We start from the raw sequence: 14,760 nt of genomic DNA, 5'->3' as shown, positions 1-14,760 counted from the left end.
TCCTTGTGAGTGCTTTCTTTCGTCGGGTCTTTTTCTTGGCTTTTTTGTTGTCGCGCGGGAAGAGAAGCCCAGAAACGCCTCCGACGGGAATGGAACCGCGGGCGCTTATCGTCACCACTACGGTGCGTGATTTCATTGGCCCTGATGTAGATTATCATTAGAGCTGGCGTGAATGTTTATTACAGCTGGTCGTAGCAATACCCTGTAGTTAGGTCGCAACCAGTTCGTGGTGCTGAGATCGGCTGGATCGGATTTAACTCGAGGCGTGCCTCGCGACTGCCCGTCAAAGTCGCGCGTGACGTATTTCTAGAAAGAAGGCAATCACGCCATCCCGGACAGCGGAAGAATACATATCTGTGACGCAACGGATACCGTAAACTGGCGTCGCTTGGCTCACACAATCCCGATCGTTACTGGATAAAGTATTGAAGTTGTTTGACTATAAATATGGTCTTATCATATGAGAATAGTTGCTACGAAGTATTGCAATCGATAGGGAATGATCAATAACATATTCACCTAATTTTTCCTAGACCTTGCGGACTATTTACTTTTCATGCTAAAATGTAGTGAGTGTGCCTTGCCTACTGCGCGAGACGTGACATTTAATGCGAGGAATCGGACAAAGCCTCTGTTGAGGCATTGCGATTTTCGTTGTTATTGCGGTTGATTGCTATCATATTGTATATCTTATATAGACCTGTTAAGTCTCCCTGTAGAATTAGAATTGTGTGGACGCGCAGGACCCGTACGTCAACTGCAACGCACTGATGACGAAAGACGACATCAAGAAAGTCATGATCAACGGTAACCAGCAGGCGGCAGTTTTGGATGCCACAGGTCAGTGTAAACTAACATATATTGGACCGATATTTTCTGCATATGTAACTTATTATGTGCACTTGAATCGATGTTCAATTTTCGCGTATCGTACAGTGTCTTACCTCCTTAAAAATTTGCAATTTGGGGGGTTCTGGTGCCTTTCCAACACCTTCCTACCGTATCTTTCCATTGTGTCGCAGTCTTGTGGTGTATTAAAATTATGAAATAATTAATAAAATGATGCTGGATTGATATTATTTATATTTTTCGAATCAGCTGTGTCACATTGTATTATATGGTGTAGCAGACGAGCAGTGTTGGTATTGCAGCTTTCCCGCTGTGATCATTCGTCCATGATATTCCGCTATGTCTCGGATAAAAAACTACCGTACTTTATGTGATGACTCGACAGTCAAGACTCGTGTCGTATATAAGTGTATGTAACACGTAACATGAGGCTCGTTACTCAAAGTCTAATTTTTTGAGTCAATCTCACTTCTATTTGGTGATTGACGTCAAAAAAATCACTATATAAGTTTCTATTACTTGACAGAAATTGATGGAGGCTTAAACTTTACCTCGTGGATGTGTATAGCCTATATCATATAAATCTGTTTCAACTTTCTGAGGTTTCATATATGTCCAAAGTTCAATCATCTTCTATTTGAGCTGATAATTTCAGACTGCAGGGTCCTGTAGGCTGCAGTTATCTGCGTAGTTCAGCAGTTTTAATGTAGGTCTATATGTAAATGATGCAATGCCCTTTTACATACATAATCAACTTTATATTTGTTTCTCAATACAAAATCAATAGCGACTCGGTCGATAACTTCAATCATGACTAGACTCGGGTTGAAATAAATTCAGTGACTCGATGTGACTTATAACTTGAAGGTGGAGACATATTTGCTATCTAATATCATAGGCTACATCAGGGTTTTTCAAAATAACTTTTTTCAAAATGTACTGAATTGTTAAGTTGTCCTAAGTTCACTGCCTACCCCATGAAATTGTTTCGTTGTCTAAAAAAATCAATGAATAACAAATTTGACTCAATTACAAAAAAATTTTAATCCAATAACTTCACTGCAATGGTTGGAATTGAGACATATTTGTTATCCATCGTTGTTGTAGACAGTTCGACGTCACAATTTCATGGGATTGCCAATAACATTTGAAAAAATGAACAAAAAGTTTGTATTTTTCAGAAAACATCCAAATTTTTAGTCCTAGCTTTGCCTCCTACACACTGAAAGAGAACCAAATTTGTAGTGCAGCCTTTCTACGTAACCTAACAATGCTATCAATTAACCAGTTGAATTAGGTAAAAATAGTTATTTTTGAACACCCCCAATGTACATTATGAAAATACTGTCAATTTTAGTCGAATGTATGTAATTAATATCTGATATATGTAATAGGCCTGGCTGAGCTTGCTCACCGTGAATATCAAGCTGGCGATTACGAAAATGCCGAAAGACACTGCATGCATTTGTGGCAACAGGACACTGAAAACACCGGTGTTTTGCTTCTTTTAAGTTCCATTCATTTTCAATGCCGCCGCTTAGACAAGTGAGTGATATATTGTTGATGATATCGTGTTGAAATTTTACGGCAACTATTCTACTTGGTAGTGTGTGTTTTTTAAATTGCATCTGAGAAGTGTTGGATCTTGTGTGTGTAACCTAATTTTAACCTATTCTGAAAAGCACTTCTATTTATTGATATACTGTAGCAAACAATCATATCATTGTCAAATTTATTTCGCTTGAAGTTTTATTCGTGACTGACTCTCATCACGAGCGACAGTCAGTAATTGCAGTTGACAGAATTAGAGTTATTATGAATATATTATTTGTTCTTTTAGTGAAGTTGAAGTTGAACCTTCTAAGAGCCTAATTCGTCAATGTGAAATCAAAGTGGCTTGTGTCCATTAAACTTTGATTTGTATCAATTTTAAAAATGATCTGTGGTCTGTTATTACAGTGCGGTGTCCTGTTGTTCAACAGTTGTTATCAATTTATTTTTGTTTGACAGATCTGCTTATTTTTCAAAGTATGCGATTAAAACCAACCCAACGTTAGCGGAAGCTTACTCAAACCTGGGCAATGTCTACAAAGAACGAGCTCAGTTGCAGGAAGCGCTAGACCACTATCGGTAAGGATTGTAGCTGGCCGAAACCTAACAAGTTCCCAGTAATTCAACCATTCGTTACTACAGGCATGCTGTACGCTTGAAGCCGGATTTCATTGATGGGTATATCAATTTAGCAGCCGCCCTTGTGACGGCGGGTGATCTTGAAGGCGCAGTTCAAGCATATTTTTCAGCTTTACATATTAACCCTGTATGTATTTTGTGTTGCTGCTATACTTTTCCTTGTAACTATGCAAAATTCTTTATTTTACAGGACCTGTATTGTGTTCGCAGTGATCTTGGCAATTTATTGAAGGCGTTAGGGCGACTTGAGGAGGCCAAGGTGAATTGAGTGTGGCATCGCATGCAAGCCACGCCGTACCGAGTCCCTAAGTCACTATACGTTAACTACTTGTGCATTCGACGGTCATTAGGGCGATGGAGCGTCTGGTTTGGGGACAGTAGTAGCCTATGTGGCTGTTGACTGGCAGCATTGTCACTGGGGTGAATCTTTGCCAACTGAATTCTTGTGATACTGGTGCGAGTTTGAAACCATGTCACAAGTATTTCCTTCTCAAATGTGGCCAATTTGACATTTCTCAAATTCTGAAATGAGTTCTCGTTATTTGCTTCCTGCATGCGTTACTGATTCACCCCTGAACACATCATCTTAATAACTCTGGGACTTCATCTAGATTTTAAAATGGACATGTCTTTGGGTGGGAGCTTCCCCTATATTGGTATAGAGAGGAAATATTTTTCCGATTGCAGTATCTGTGTAGAATAGTGTGTTACGAATTGGTTTTCCGGTCTAGATGGGGTCCCACGCTTGCTTATGGCGGTTTCGGACGTGAAAACATGGGTGCGTGCTATGAATCGATGTATTTGGCGTTGAAGCTTGATGCTGTGTCTTGTGCGCTATTTCCAAACACACGGCGTGTTGGCTTCGATATTTCAATATTCGGACATCGATCTTAGCATTTGGCTCTACCCATGAACGCTAAATTGCGATCAGTGTATCATGTTTAATCATGATAATGCTGCCAGTTTTTTTTGTAGATGTTGCTGTCCTCGGCAAGACCTCCATAGCGGTTTAGTATGCATCCTCCCATAAGCAATGTATTTGTATCAAGTTGAATGGCCCTTCACAGAGTTGGCAAGTTAGATATCCATTAGCAAGTCGTTAAGACGCTTTAAAATAGCCCAAATGCCACTCTGATGATTTGTCTTGTGAAACAATTTACACTGACAGATTAGCGAAAATTGCCGTTGATTATAATGTTCTAATTCGAGAGAAATAACATTGCACATCACCAATCGTATCACAAAATACAATGTTCTCTAATTCTCTACTAGTTGCTGTCGATTACCCCTGATGAGTGTCAGCCGAAAATATTTGGGTTTGTTTCGCTATGAATGTATTATTCAACTGTATATTGAAGTTCTGTACCTCCAAGAAGCTCTTTAAGAGTGAATTGTTCAACGAAAATTATGGTTTCGGTTGAATTTTCCAATGTGAAAGCCCTAAAATCTCGATTGGTGTTATCGCAGCACGCACGTTGGTGCAAATAACATATCTGTGAAGTCCTAATGGACTCGCAACATAGTCACGTGGTGCAATGAAACTGGCACGTTTGAAAAATACCAAATTATCTTTGATATGATGTAGAGCTGGCGGTATATTCCTTGTGGTAGCATAAAAATTATATATTTGAACTTTTCCTCATGCTTCATGCTGTTGTGATGGCATAATAAACGTTACTGGAATACACAAGTCAGGATCGAATCCCTCAGATGATTTTATTCGGCCTTGTAACATTTTACCATTAATTGATTGTAAACAGTATTTTTGCATTTGTTTGATTTGTAAAGCGGACTTTTGAGGGTAATCGACGTGCTTTCTCGGTACGCTGTCAGTGTGAACCCCCCCCCCCCCCCGATCAGCATTGTTGTTTTCAATATGCAAACATCTAACCACTCTATTTTATTCTTGTCTCATTGTGAAGTCACGTTAAGACCGCTTGTCCAGATGGCCATTCCAACGAGCATTGCCAAGGAGAGAAGACACACACATCGTCGCACGACAGATGAATTATTTGTCTTTCAGCTAAATATTCCGTAAGCTCCTTAAGCACAAAAGCCATGGTATTGTATACGAGATGGGTAAAACTATGTTTGTTTCAAGAGCATGCGCCCCTGCGTTGGCACCTCCAAGCGAGCTAAATCTTTGCATATCGTTGCCAGGTTCTCTCCCTTTGTCCTAAAATGCCGCGGTATCGCAATTTGACAGCAGCTAACAAAGTGTCTGGCCATCTACGGCTTTTGAGAGAACTCAGCGATATGATACAGAGTAGATACAGCCAGGCTTTTAGTGCCATTGCGGAACTCCTAAATTGAAATCAATTGAATTGAAGCATCGGTATTCCTAAATTGAAATTAGAATGTACAGCTGGGCAGTATCTACTCGCAAGCTTCCTGCGTATGGATCATTTCGGCTTGATCCAAGCTCTTTGTTCTCGGCTGTACTCTAATTCAAACATTGTATCTGCATTAGGCTTGCTACCTGAAAGCCATCGAGACACAGCCTAACTTCGCTGTGGCCTGGAGTAATCTCGGGTGCGTTTTCAATAGCCAAGGCGAAATATGGTTGGCTATACATCATTTTGAGAAGGTATTTGATGTTGTGGTTTGAGTTGTGGTCAGTGGTTGAGGTGTGGGCTTGTTTTAGGCTGTGACGCTGGATCCGAATTTTCTGGACGCCTACATCAATCTGGGGAATGTTTTAAAGGAGGCTAGAATCTTTGACAGGTCAGTAACGATTATTGAGTTGTTCAAAATTCCATGCTTGTGATGTAATAATCGGTGGTCTGACTGTTTATAGACAATGTTCTTTTAAACACCGGTATTCTACTAATTACTGACTGGTGTCACCTAGAAATATTGGAGCTAAAAAGTCGCTGCCCATCAAATTCAGCTCGATTCCAACCTGTAGGAGCGATTATTTACTATGTATAAAATTTCTGTTACTAGATAGTGGATACCCTGTGAAATTGTTGATTTGACTAAAAAAAACGATTTACAGTAAGAAATTCTTTACTGTTCATAGAATTACCCACAAAACCATGTCTTCAAATCGAAAGTTTATGTATAGTTGCTGTGAAATCAAAGTAGCTTATGTCCATTTTCCGTATCTTGACCTTGATTAATTTCGAAACAATGTGACATACGTTACAAAAGCTTGATTTTCCATCAATTTGAAAAATAAATCTCAAAATATGATCAATGGACATTCCGCCGCAACGGTATGGCTGTGGCCTGTCTTATGAGATGTTGCATGGTTTTGTTATTGATTCCGGACATGAAACGAGTCTTCATCTACAGAGCCGTGGCTGCCTATCTCCGTGCGCTCAATTTATCTCCGAACCACGCGGTCGTGCACGGTAACCTAGCGTGCGTCTACTACGAACAAGGTCTGATCGACCTGGCCATCGAGACCTACGGCAGGGCTATCGAGCTTCAACCTCACTTTCCCGATGCTTACTGCAATCTGGCTAACGCTTTGAAGGAAAAAGGTTGGTGCTGTCAGAATTTTATAAGTCACAATTTTATTCTTACATCTTCGCAATGATTCTACGCAGGCAAAGTGGCGGATGCAGAAGAAAGTTATAACAAAGCTCTACGGCTTTGTCCTACCCATGCCGATTCTCTAAATAATCTGGCTAACATCAAACGAGAACAGGGATTGGTCGAAGAGGCAATCGCTTTGTACTGCAAAGCGCTTGAGGTACGTAGAGGCGAAACTACTTTTGGGTTTTGAAAAGTAGAAAGTAGCTTCGTGATGAGTTGAAACCGCGTGACGTAGCTGTCACGGCAATTGCTGGATACGATTTCGAAGATTGCGACTATTTGAGCATCACTTTTGCGCTAGTCGTGAAAATACGTTTTGCGATTTCAAAAGTGTTCCATTTCTCGCCAATTAGCGCAAGTTTTATGTGCCGAGAAAGACATCACTTTAGCCCAATCTCTATTTTAAGCTATTTTATGCCTGGGAAAAGCTAACTATGGCTAAACGATGGTCACTTTCGAAGTCCCACGTTCGTGTCCACATTGCCAACGGACAATCTAATGTGCTCTTTCACTGACCCCGCAAGACGAGTCAACTTGCCCCCCCCCCTAAACTAGAGTATTATCTTACCTTGTAAGGTCTTCCCCGAGTTCGCGGCCGCCCACTCCAACCTCGCCAGCGTCCTGCAACAGCAAGGCAAACTGCAAGAGGCCCTGATGCACTACAAGGACGCGATCCGCATCAGCCCCACGTTCGCGGACGCGTACTCCAACATGGGCAACACTCTGAAGGAGATGCAGGACGTGCAGGGCGCGATACAGTGTTACACGCGCGCCATACAGATCAACCCGGCCTTCGCGGACGCGCACAGCAACCTGGCGTCCGTCCATAAGGACAGCGGGAATATTCCGGAGGCGATACAGTCGTACAGGACGGCGTTGAAGTTGAAGCCGGATTTTCCAGATGCCTACTGTAATCTGGCTCACTGCCTACAGGTACTTCATCTCTGCCTTGGCGCGGTTATTGGTGAATTCAAGCGTGCTGTTGTCGGCAGCAATGTAATAACTATTATTCTTATATGGGCGTTTAGAAGTACAGAACTTCAAATATCGCAAAAAAACAAGATTTTCATTTTGTCAAATTTATTCGACTTGAATTTGGTTTATCTCAATTCCTGACGTTTACTCCTGATGAGAGTCGGTCGAAAATCTTTGAGTGGAATAAATTGTTTGTTGCAACAGTATTATGACCGTTAATTGTGATATGCGATGTTTTACTTTGTTAATTTGGCATTATAACTGAATATGTAATAGCTACACGGCGATTAATTTTTTACCCTAAAATTGAAAATTTTCACATATGAAAAACTCAAGTTTTTGAATTATGTATCGTAAAAAGATGTTATCTTTAGTAGGGTATAATACGAGATATTCTCGAATAAAGTTTCTGAATAAACAGTTGCAAAACGAAGTGACCTACAGAAATGGTCGCACATAAAAAGTGGACATAGCAGAGGTATAAATTTGACAAGTTTTTTCGCCTTTTTTTGACAAATCTAAAATTAGTTGCCTTGGTAATAGCTATTATTACTGTGAAAGCGACATGTCAATATTGTGATGGTAAATTGGAAAACGGATGTTTCGCTGATATAAGAGTGAATTATAATATACTGTATGTATGTATTTATCAATGTTAGGGTTAGGGGTGGCCAAGTACTGAATACATGACGCGCATTTGTGGTTTAACGAGACGTGTCCCTATGCAGATCATCTGCGACTGGAGCGATTACGATGACAGGATGAGAAAATTGCTGACGATCGTCGCCGATCAATTGGACAAGAACCGGTTGCCTTCTGTGCACCCTCATCATTCGATGCTCTACCCACTAAATCACGACAACAGGAAGGCCATCGCGGCGCGCCACGGAGGATTCTGTGTTGACAAGGTACTGCAAGATTCCTAGTATCGGGTAGTAGAGCTCATAAAGTGACAGAGGTGGTCGGTAATGATGTTCTTGTGATTTTCACAAAGTTTTTAACAATTGTAGCAAAGTAGTTGTACTCATTCGGTGTACTTGAGTAGGCTTTGCCTACTAGCGTTGTTTCAACTCGATCTATCGTCGACTTTCAGATCAGCATACTGCACAAGCAGCCGTTTGAGCACCCGAGAGGCTTGGAGGCCAGCAACGGCAGGCTGCGTGTCGGATACGTCAGCTCGGATTTCGGAAACCACCCGACCTCGCACCTGATGCAGAACGTGCCCGGGTCTCACGACAGGAGCAAAGTCGAGGTGGGTGTCGACGTCCGTCTGCCTCGAAGTCGACATTGTCGCGTTTCGAGAAAATCGACTTTAAACTCAGCGACAAACATAAAGCACGACCGAAATATGGCCCGTAGAAATGAAATTTTTACAAAAAACTTGCTTTTCTAAAAATTTGAGAAATGGGTATAAGCTACTATGATGCATCCGCGACGATACATAGAATTTGAAGTTTTTTGAACGTCCCAAACTATTTTTCTACTTTTGTACTTGATGTACGGATTTTCTGTTCTATTTGAAGCAATTTTGACCCGGCTCATGAACGGGATTGTGATCGACGCGGAAGACAAAGTAATGACTAGGGCGATTATTTTTTAATCAATTGAAAATAAAAATTCCGATATTTTTTCACGTGAAAAACCTACTTTTGACAAAGTTTTGGCCTCGAGTACCCAGGCCAATTCACGGCCACGTTGCCGAAATTAGGTCGAATCTATAAAATATGGACACGGGACAGGGTAGTTTTATCAGACATTGCCTTCACAAGGACAAATTTGAGAAATTAAATTTTATACTTTATGTAGTGTGTCAGCTAGTTTATCAAGCTCCCTCTTTTTCAGGTGTTTTGCTACGCGTTGAGTCCAGACGACGGCACTGAGTTCCGCAAGCACGTCTCCGGTAGCGTTGAACATTTCATCGATCTATCGCACATTCCTTGCAACGGGAAGGTATCGATTTGTCATTTCAAGCTCGTGTTGTGTGGCCTTTTATAATTTGTGCCCCAATTGTGTGCAGGCTGCTGATCGCATTCACCAGGACGGCATTCACATCTTGCTCAACATGAACGGGTATACGAAAGGCGCTAGGAATGAAATATTTGCTCTGAAGCCAGCCCCAATTCAGGTGAGCGCCAATTCTAAAAAACCGGGTTGCAGCAAAGGCCTATTGTTATACAGTAACTTTCTACTCCATTACAAGTAGGAGTAGAAATTTATGAGACTCTGCAAAACTACTTTCAAGTGGAAGTAGAAAACAAAAGTTTTGAAAAGTACCCAAGTAACTAGCTTTGAAAAATTGGATTTGGTTGAGCCTATTTGAAATCGCAAGTTGTATCTTTGTGACTGATGGCAAATAAAACTGCATTGGAAGCTCCGTGTAATTTTCGAGAATATATTCAGTGATACTAAAGCTATCTCGTGCAGTTCTTATGGCTTGATAGTTGTGCAAAATCACTTTCCGAATCCAAATCATCAAGATAGTTCCAGTTGAAAGAAGTGCGGTTAATCTAAAAACGGCCTATTCGAGTGCTTTGGAAGTGTTTCGTTAGTGACCTAGTCAGCTGTAACATTCAAGGGCCGGGGAAAATGATAATATATTACAACATTGTGTCCAGCCCCTAAACACTTGTCTTGTTCAGGTCATGTGGCTTGGATACCCGGGCACCAGCGGGGCTCCATTTATGGACTATATCATCACTGACGAGGTGACCTCGCCCGAACCTCTGAAAATGCAGTACAGCGAGAAACTCGCCTACATGCCCGACACTTTCTTCGTCGGAGACCACGCCAACATGTTCCCCTCCATGAAGGTGAGAGAGAAAAGCTTTGCGTTACGCGTTTGTGATTTAGTTACAGTTTTGATACGATTTTTTGCAGCAAAAAGCCGTGATTAACACGACAGGCGGTATGCTGTTTGGCGATAACAAGTTTGTGATCAATTCCGATCGGCTGGATGAGTTCTTGACGTCGCTCGGAGGGGTGGAGTATATTGAAGCTGCCGTTAAAGATACGCCCAACGACAAGGTGAGTGAAGATTTTCGTAAACGTTATCTACTTTTTAGAATTACTCGGCTACTTTTCAGAATTTTCATTTTCTGCTTCCCTTTGATGTGGTTTTGACACGTCTCATGAATCTTTGCCTGTATTTCTAATAAAGTAGAAATTCACACCATTATTTCTACCCGAGTAGCGACACTGACGGCTTGACCCTCTCTGCGCACAGATCAGCATACCTTGCGTGCCGCGCGACCACGACACGATCGTGGCCATCGAAAACATGATCAAGACCGGGCAGCTGTCTGTGAAAATCGGCGAAGATATCGATGTTCATAACGGTCTCGCTATTGCGCAGGTACGCCGCCTATACCTATCTGACATGAACCGTTCGTCTTCAGTGCAACCTATTTTTTAGTTGGACGCGAAGACTGCCACAGGTGAAAAACCCACTCGGGGCATCGTGGTGTCAGCGCGGTCTCAGTACGGTCTACCCGACAACGCGATCGTGTACTGCAACTTCAACCAGCTTTACAAGATCGACCCCGCCACACTGCAGATGTGGTGCAATGTGAGTTGTCCTTATTATGGTTTGTGCTAGCATGAAAGGTAAATAGTTGAACTTGGCCTTTTCTGGCCGGCAGACTTGTGACGACAAACTGTCCGCGCGCCACATCGCGTAACATGTTATGTTTTACCCCAGATCTTGAAACGAGTGCCTCACAGCGTGCTCTGGCTGCTGCGATTTCCGGCAGTGGGTGAGGAGAACGTCAAGCGCTTTGCCACGCACACTTGCGGGCTGGCCGCGAACAGGATTGTGTTTTCTCCCGTGGCGCCGAAAGAAGAACATGTCCGCCGTGGACAGTTGGCCGATGTGTGCTTGGACACGCCGCTCTGCAATGGACACACGACCGGTGAGTGGAATGGGGCCATGCCAGTGTGTAGGTGCCCTTGTTTTTGCCTCTTTTACTGACTACGAGTGTTTGTCACCGACCGTCCCTTTTTAATGGGGTGTACGTCTCTCGACAGGCATGGACGTACTGTGGGCCGGCTGCCCGATGGTGACCCTGCCGTGCGAGACCCTGGCTAGCCGCGTGGCCTCGTCTCAGCTGTCCTGTCTCGAATTGCCGGAGCTTATCGCGTCGTCGCGGTCTCATTACGAAGATATCGCAGTACGGCTCGGAACCGACCAAGAATAGTAAGATATATATTCTACGATTCTAGTATTCTACCTTGCATCACGTTAAAGATGCTTTAGTATTATTTTGGGTATGCCTATTATTTCATTGCCTTAGTTGTTGTGGGTCGGTTGGCTTTGGCCTGTTATGTATGCTGCAATACTACCAATCGAGGCTTGCAGCCTGACACGATTGGAATATATTATCGAAAACTGTAATTATCACTCACTGTTGAATTATCTCAGCGGACTTGTGCAAACCACAAACCTAGTTAGTTGACGGTCAATCAACTGCTGGTTTTTTGAGTAGTTTGAAAAAGTTGTAGTTCTAGTTCTATTTCCGGTTGCGCATTAAGGGAGTAGTTCTAGGTTTAGTCTTCGGTTTCAAAAACACAGCCGTTCTAGTTTGAAAAGTCGGTAGTTTTAGTTCTAGTGAATTTTAAAAAAGTGAGTAGTTCCAGGTCTAGTCCTTAGTTTTTATAATACACCTGTTGTAGTTTGAAAAGTGAGTAGGTGAGTACTAGTTCTCAATATTAAAATATGAGAAATTCTAGTTGTAGTTGTGAGGTTGGAAAAGTGGGTGGTTGTGGTTGCATATTTTGAAAATCCAGTAGTTTGCTCTTATCATGTTACACTATACATTCACTATATACATTGTATCAACAAGTTGACAAATTTTTTGATGCTACGTTTTTTCCTGTTCCAGTTTGAAATCTGTACGCGCCAAAGTCTGGAGGCAGCGGACCAACTCGCCTCTGTTCAGCATCAAGACGTACACGTCCAACATGGAGGTCTTATTCGAAAAGATGTGGGCCAAGTTTTCGCGCGGCGAACCGGTCGACCACATTTTGAAGTGAAGCCGGGTCGTCGCAGCGAGAGGACTCTCTTTTTTGTAGTTTTATTATGCTCTTTTACTATCGTTTTTGTACATAGTCTCTGTACATAGTTGTGAGAATACGCTAGTTGTCGATGCGCTTGCGGTGATGTACGATACTAATGTAATTATGTGGTGTATTATGGCTTGCGGTGTCTTCGTTGGAAATAAAATGCTTGGTATACTCAACAATGTCGATGGTGTTTGGTTCTCTAGGCTCTGCAAAAAATGTGGCTGGCCCCTGGCTACGCCGATGCGTCGGAACTGATGCTTAAGTCATCAACAACCCAAATTTCGCGGTCAAGCTAATCAAATTTTCGTTTGGCCTTGCAAATTCACAATAAATTACATGCTATGTTGCGCCGATAGCAGACGATATATACAGTGGCGGCTTTTGAGGTGGGCAGTCGCCCGGGGGCCCCCTCTTTGGTCAATTATCAAATCTCTGCATTTGTTAAACTCCCATATCCCGATCGCCATCAAGTCTCTGCATACGGTAGAGGTACTTAGTTTTGATGTAGTCTATCCTTGCAACCATTGGGGCAATTCCCTGCACAGACAACCGATGTTCCCACCACTACCCCTTCAAATCTCCTGAAATTTGGTACACACAGAGATGAGCTAATTCCAAACAGGATGAACTTTATTTTATGAAAATTGGACTTTTGGGTCAAAAGTTACGTCACTTCGAAAATTGACAATTTTCTGCTCATTTCGGGTCTGCACTTTTAGATTTTATCAATGCAATATTCAAGATGGTGTAGCTAGATGTTAGACGACAGTTGAAATACGGCACTTGGATTTATCTGAAGCTTGTCTGATCGTCTATATTTCCAAGTGAAATTTAATACCCTGTAGGCTAGGGTCAAAGGTTAAATTAGGGGGAATTTGGTCAATGGTCTAAAATCAGTCAGGCGTTACGCGATTTAGACTGCGGATTGCTCAAAAACATATTAAAATATTTTGTAAAATTGGGTCTCAAATGAAGGTTTGCTTCAAGGGGACTTCGTTCATAGCTGTTTGATTTTGGTTTTTAAACTGTAAAGTGATGAAATTGCAGTTTCAAGAGCACACTTCATTTGAACATGGAAATGCAATAGTTTGACACATGTTGAAAAATGAAGATATCACTTGCCATAACGCCTTTCTGTCACTCTTGAGACTAGAAACTAACCTGATTGTGAGTGATCTCAATAGAATTCAATCAGAATGACGGACAACTAATGCTATTTTATTCACCAAAACGATCGAAAATCATGAAATGAAACACAAAGTTACATCAAAGGAAAACATAAAGGAGTATCGTTGGATATCAACGAGGCATGTTTCGTTAGGTGATGTTGATATTTCAACTGTGGTTATTTCAACTGTGGTAAGATAATCGTGACTGCTTGGTATTTATTCAGTAGAGGGTTGACTGTGACGTTAGGGTTGTAAAATGCCAGATACACAAGCATACTTTTCCTCAAAGCTTATTTTCTCTTAGCGCCAATTTTTGTCTGTGAAATTGGCTGAAAATAGTGGAAACTTCTTGTTCCTTTGATGGTCATTGCACGCTGAAATCGTTTCACAAGATTTGTTCTCGTTGCTTCCATGCATTGTTCAGTTATTTCGATAAAGTGTACGGCTGGAATATTATCTACACAGAGTGCCATCATGTCTGTCAAATTCAATATTTGGTTTTGATAGGGTCGACGGAGGCTTTCCAATGTCGTCAGCCTTTTTAGTGTGCCTCCAATGCCGTCGCATGGCGATTTGCCATGACTGGTTGCAAAAAACGACCAATCAGCAGCGACACCGAAGTCTTCTTCGTGTTTGCATAAATTCAAGAAGTTTTTACAATTTTTATATTGTGCTGCGCAGCCATCGGTATAATATTCGATTTTTCTCAGCTGTGGTGATTTTCTTTTGAGAAAGTCAACGGTGTTTTTTGTATTCCATATACCATCGCGACATCGTGTGTTAAATCTTTGGAGAGAAAACACACGCTGGAATGTGCTAGCGCGTCGCCATCCTTATAATAGCACACAACCGGGTGAACGGTGCAATTTTTGTGGGTACCGTGCCTCATCCTGTACGTGGAATGAATAGTTTTCACTAAAATCCGTAAGACATACCACTGTGCCATCTTCTAATGACTGTTTTCGATGTTTAAGGC

General features: G+C 41.9%; 1 protein-coding gene across 1 annotated transcript; it reads left to right on the top strand.

The window, feature by feature from the left end:
* Window positions 1-642: 642 nt before the first annotated feature.
* On the top strand, window positions 643-12,794 carry LOC145453197 (UDP-N-acetylglucosamine--peptide N-acetylglucosaminyltransferase 110 kDa subunit-like). The gene is made up of 21 exons (XM_080331172.1): window positions 643-840; window positions 2,244-2,394; window positions 2,860-2,979; window positions 3,043-3,166; window positions 3,230-3,298; window positions 5,510-5,626; window positions 5,684-5,763; window positions 6,337-6,527; window positions 6,594-6,739; window positions 7,159-7,515; window positions 8,286-8,465; window positions 8,651-8,809; window positions 9,400-9,507; window positions 9,575-9,682; window positions 10,197-10,367; window positions 10,435-10,581; window positions 10,781-10,909; window positions 10,970-11,122; window positions 11,255-11,465; window positions 11,581-11,749; window positions 12,435-12,794. The coding sequence occupies exons 1-21, from the start codon at window positions 771-773 to the stop codon at window positions 12,583-12,585; spliced, it is 3,111 nt and encodes a 1,036-aa protein (XP_080187298.1). The 5' UTR covers window positions 643-770; the 3' UTR covers window positions 12,586-12,794.
* The last annotated feature ends 1,966 nt before the right edge of the window (window positions 12,795-14,760 follow it).

This window comes from Botryllus schlosseri, chromosome 13, assembly GCF_051294905.1.
Source record: "Botryllus schlosseri isolate E-star chromosome 13, Bs_hap1, whole genome shotgun sequence".
Classification (NCBI taxonomy): Eukaryota; Metazoa; Chordata; class Ascidiacea; order Stolidobranchia; family Styelidae; genus Botryllus; species Botryllus schlosseri.
Note: the sequence above shows the minus strand (reverse complement) of the source record. Positions and strands in the feature narration are given on the sequence as shown.

What these genes read in the sequence shown, in the direction of transcription:
- LOC145453197 (XM_080331172.1), top strand. Translation starts at nt 771, where the DNA reads ATGACGAAAGACGACATCAAGAAAGTCATGATCAACGGTAACCAGCAG. An exon ending in TGAAGCCAGCCCCAATTCAG is followed by an intron (nt 9,683 to 10,196) that starts GTGAGCGCCAAT and finishes TGTCTTGTTCAG; the next exon opens with GTCATGTGGCTTGGATACCC. An exon ending in CTCGGAACCGACCAAGAATA is followed by an intron (nt 11,750 to 12,434) that starts GTAAGATATATA and finishes TTCCTGTTCCAG; the next exon opens with TTTGAAATCTGTACGCGCCA.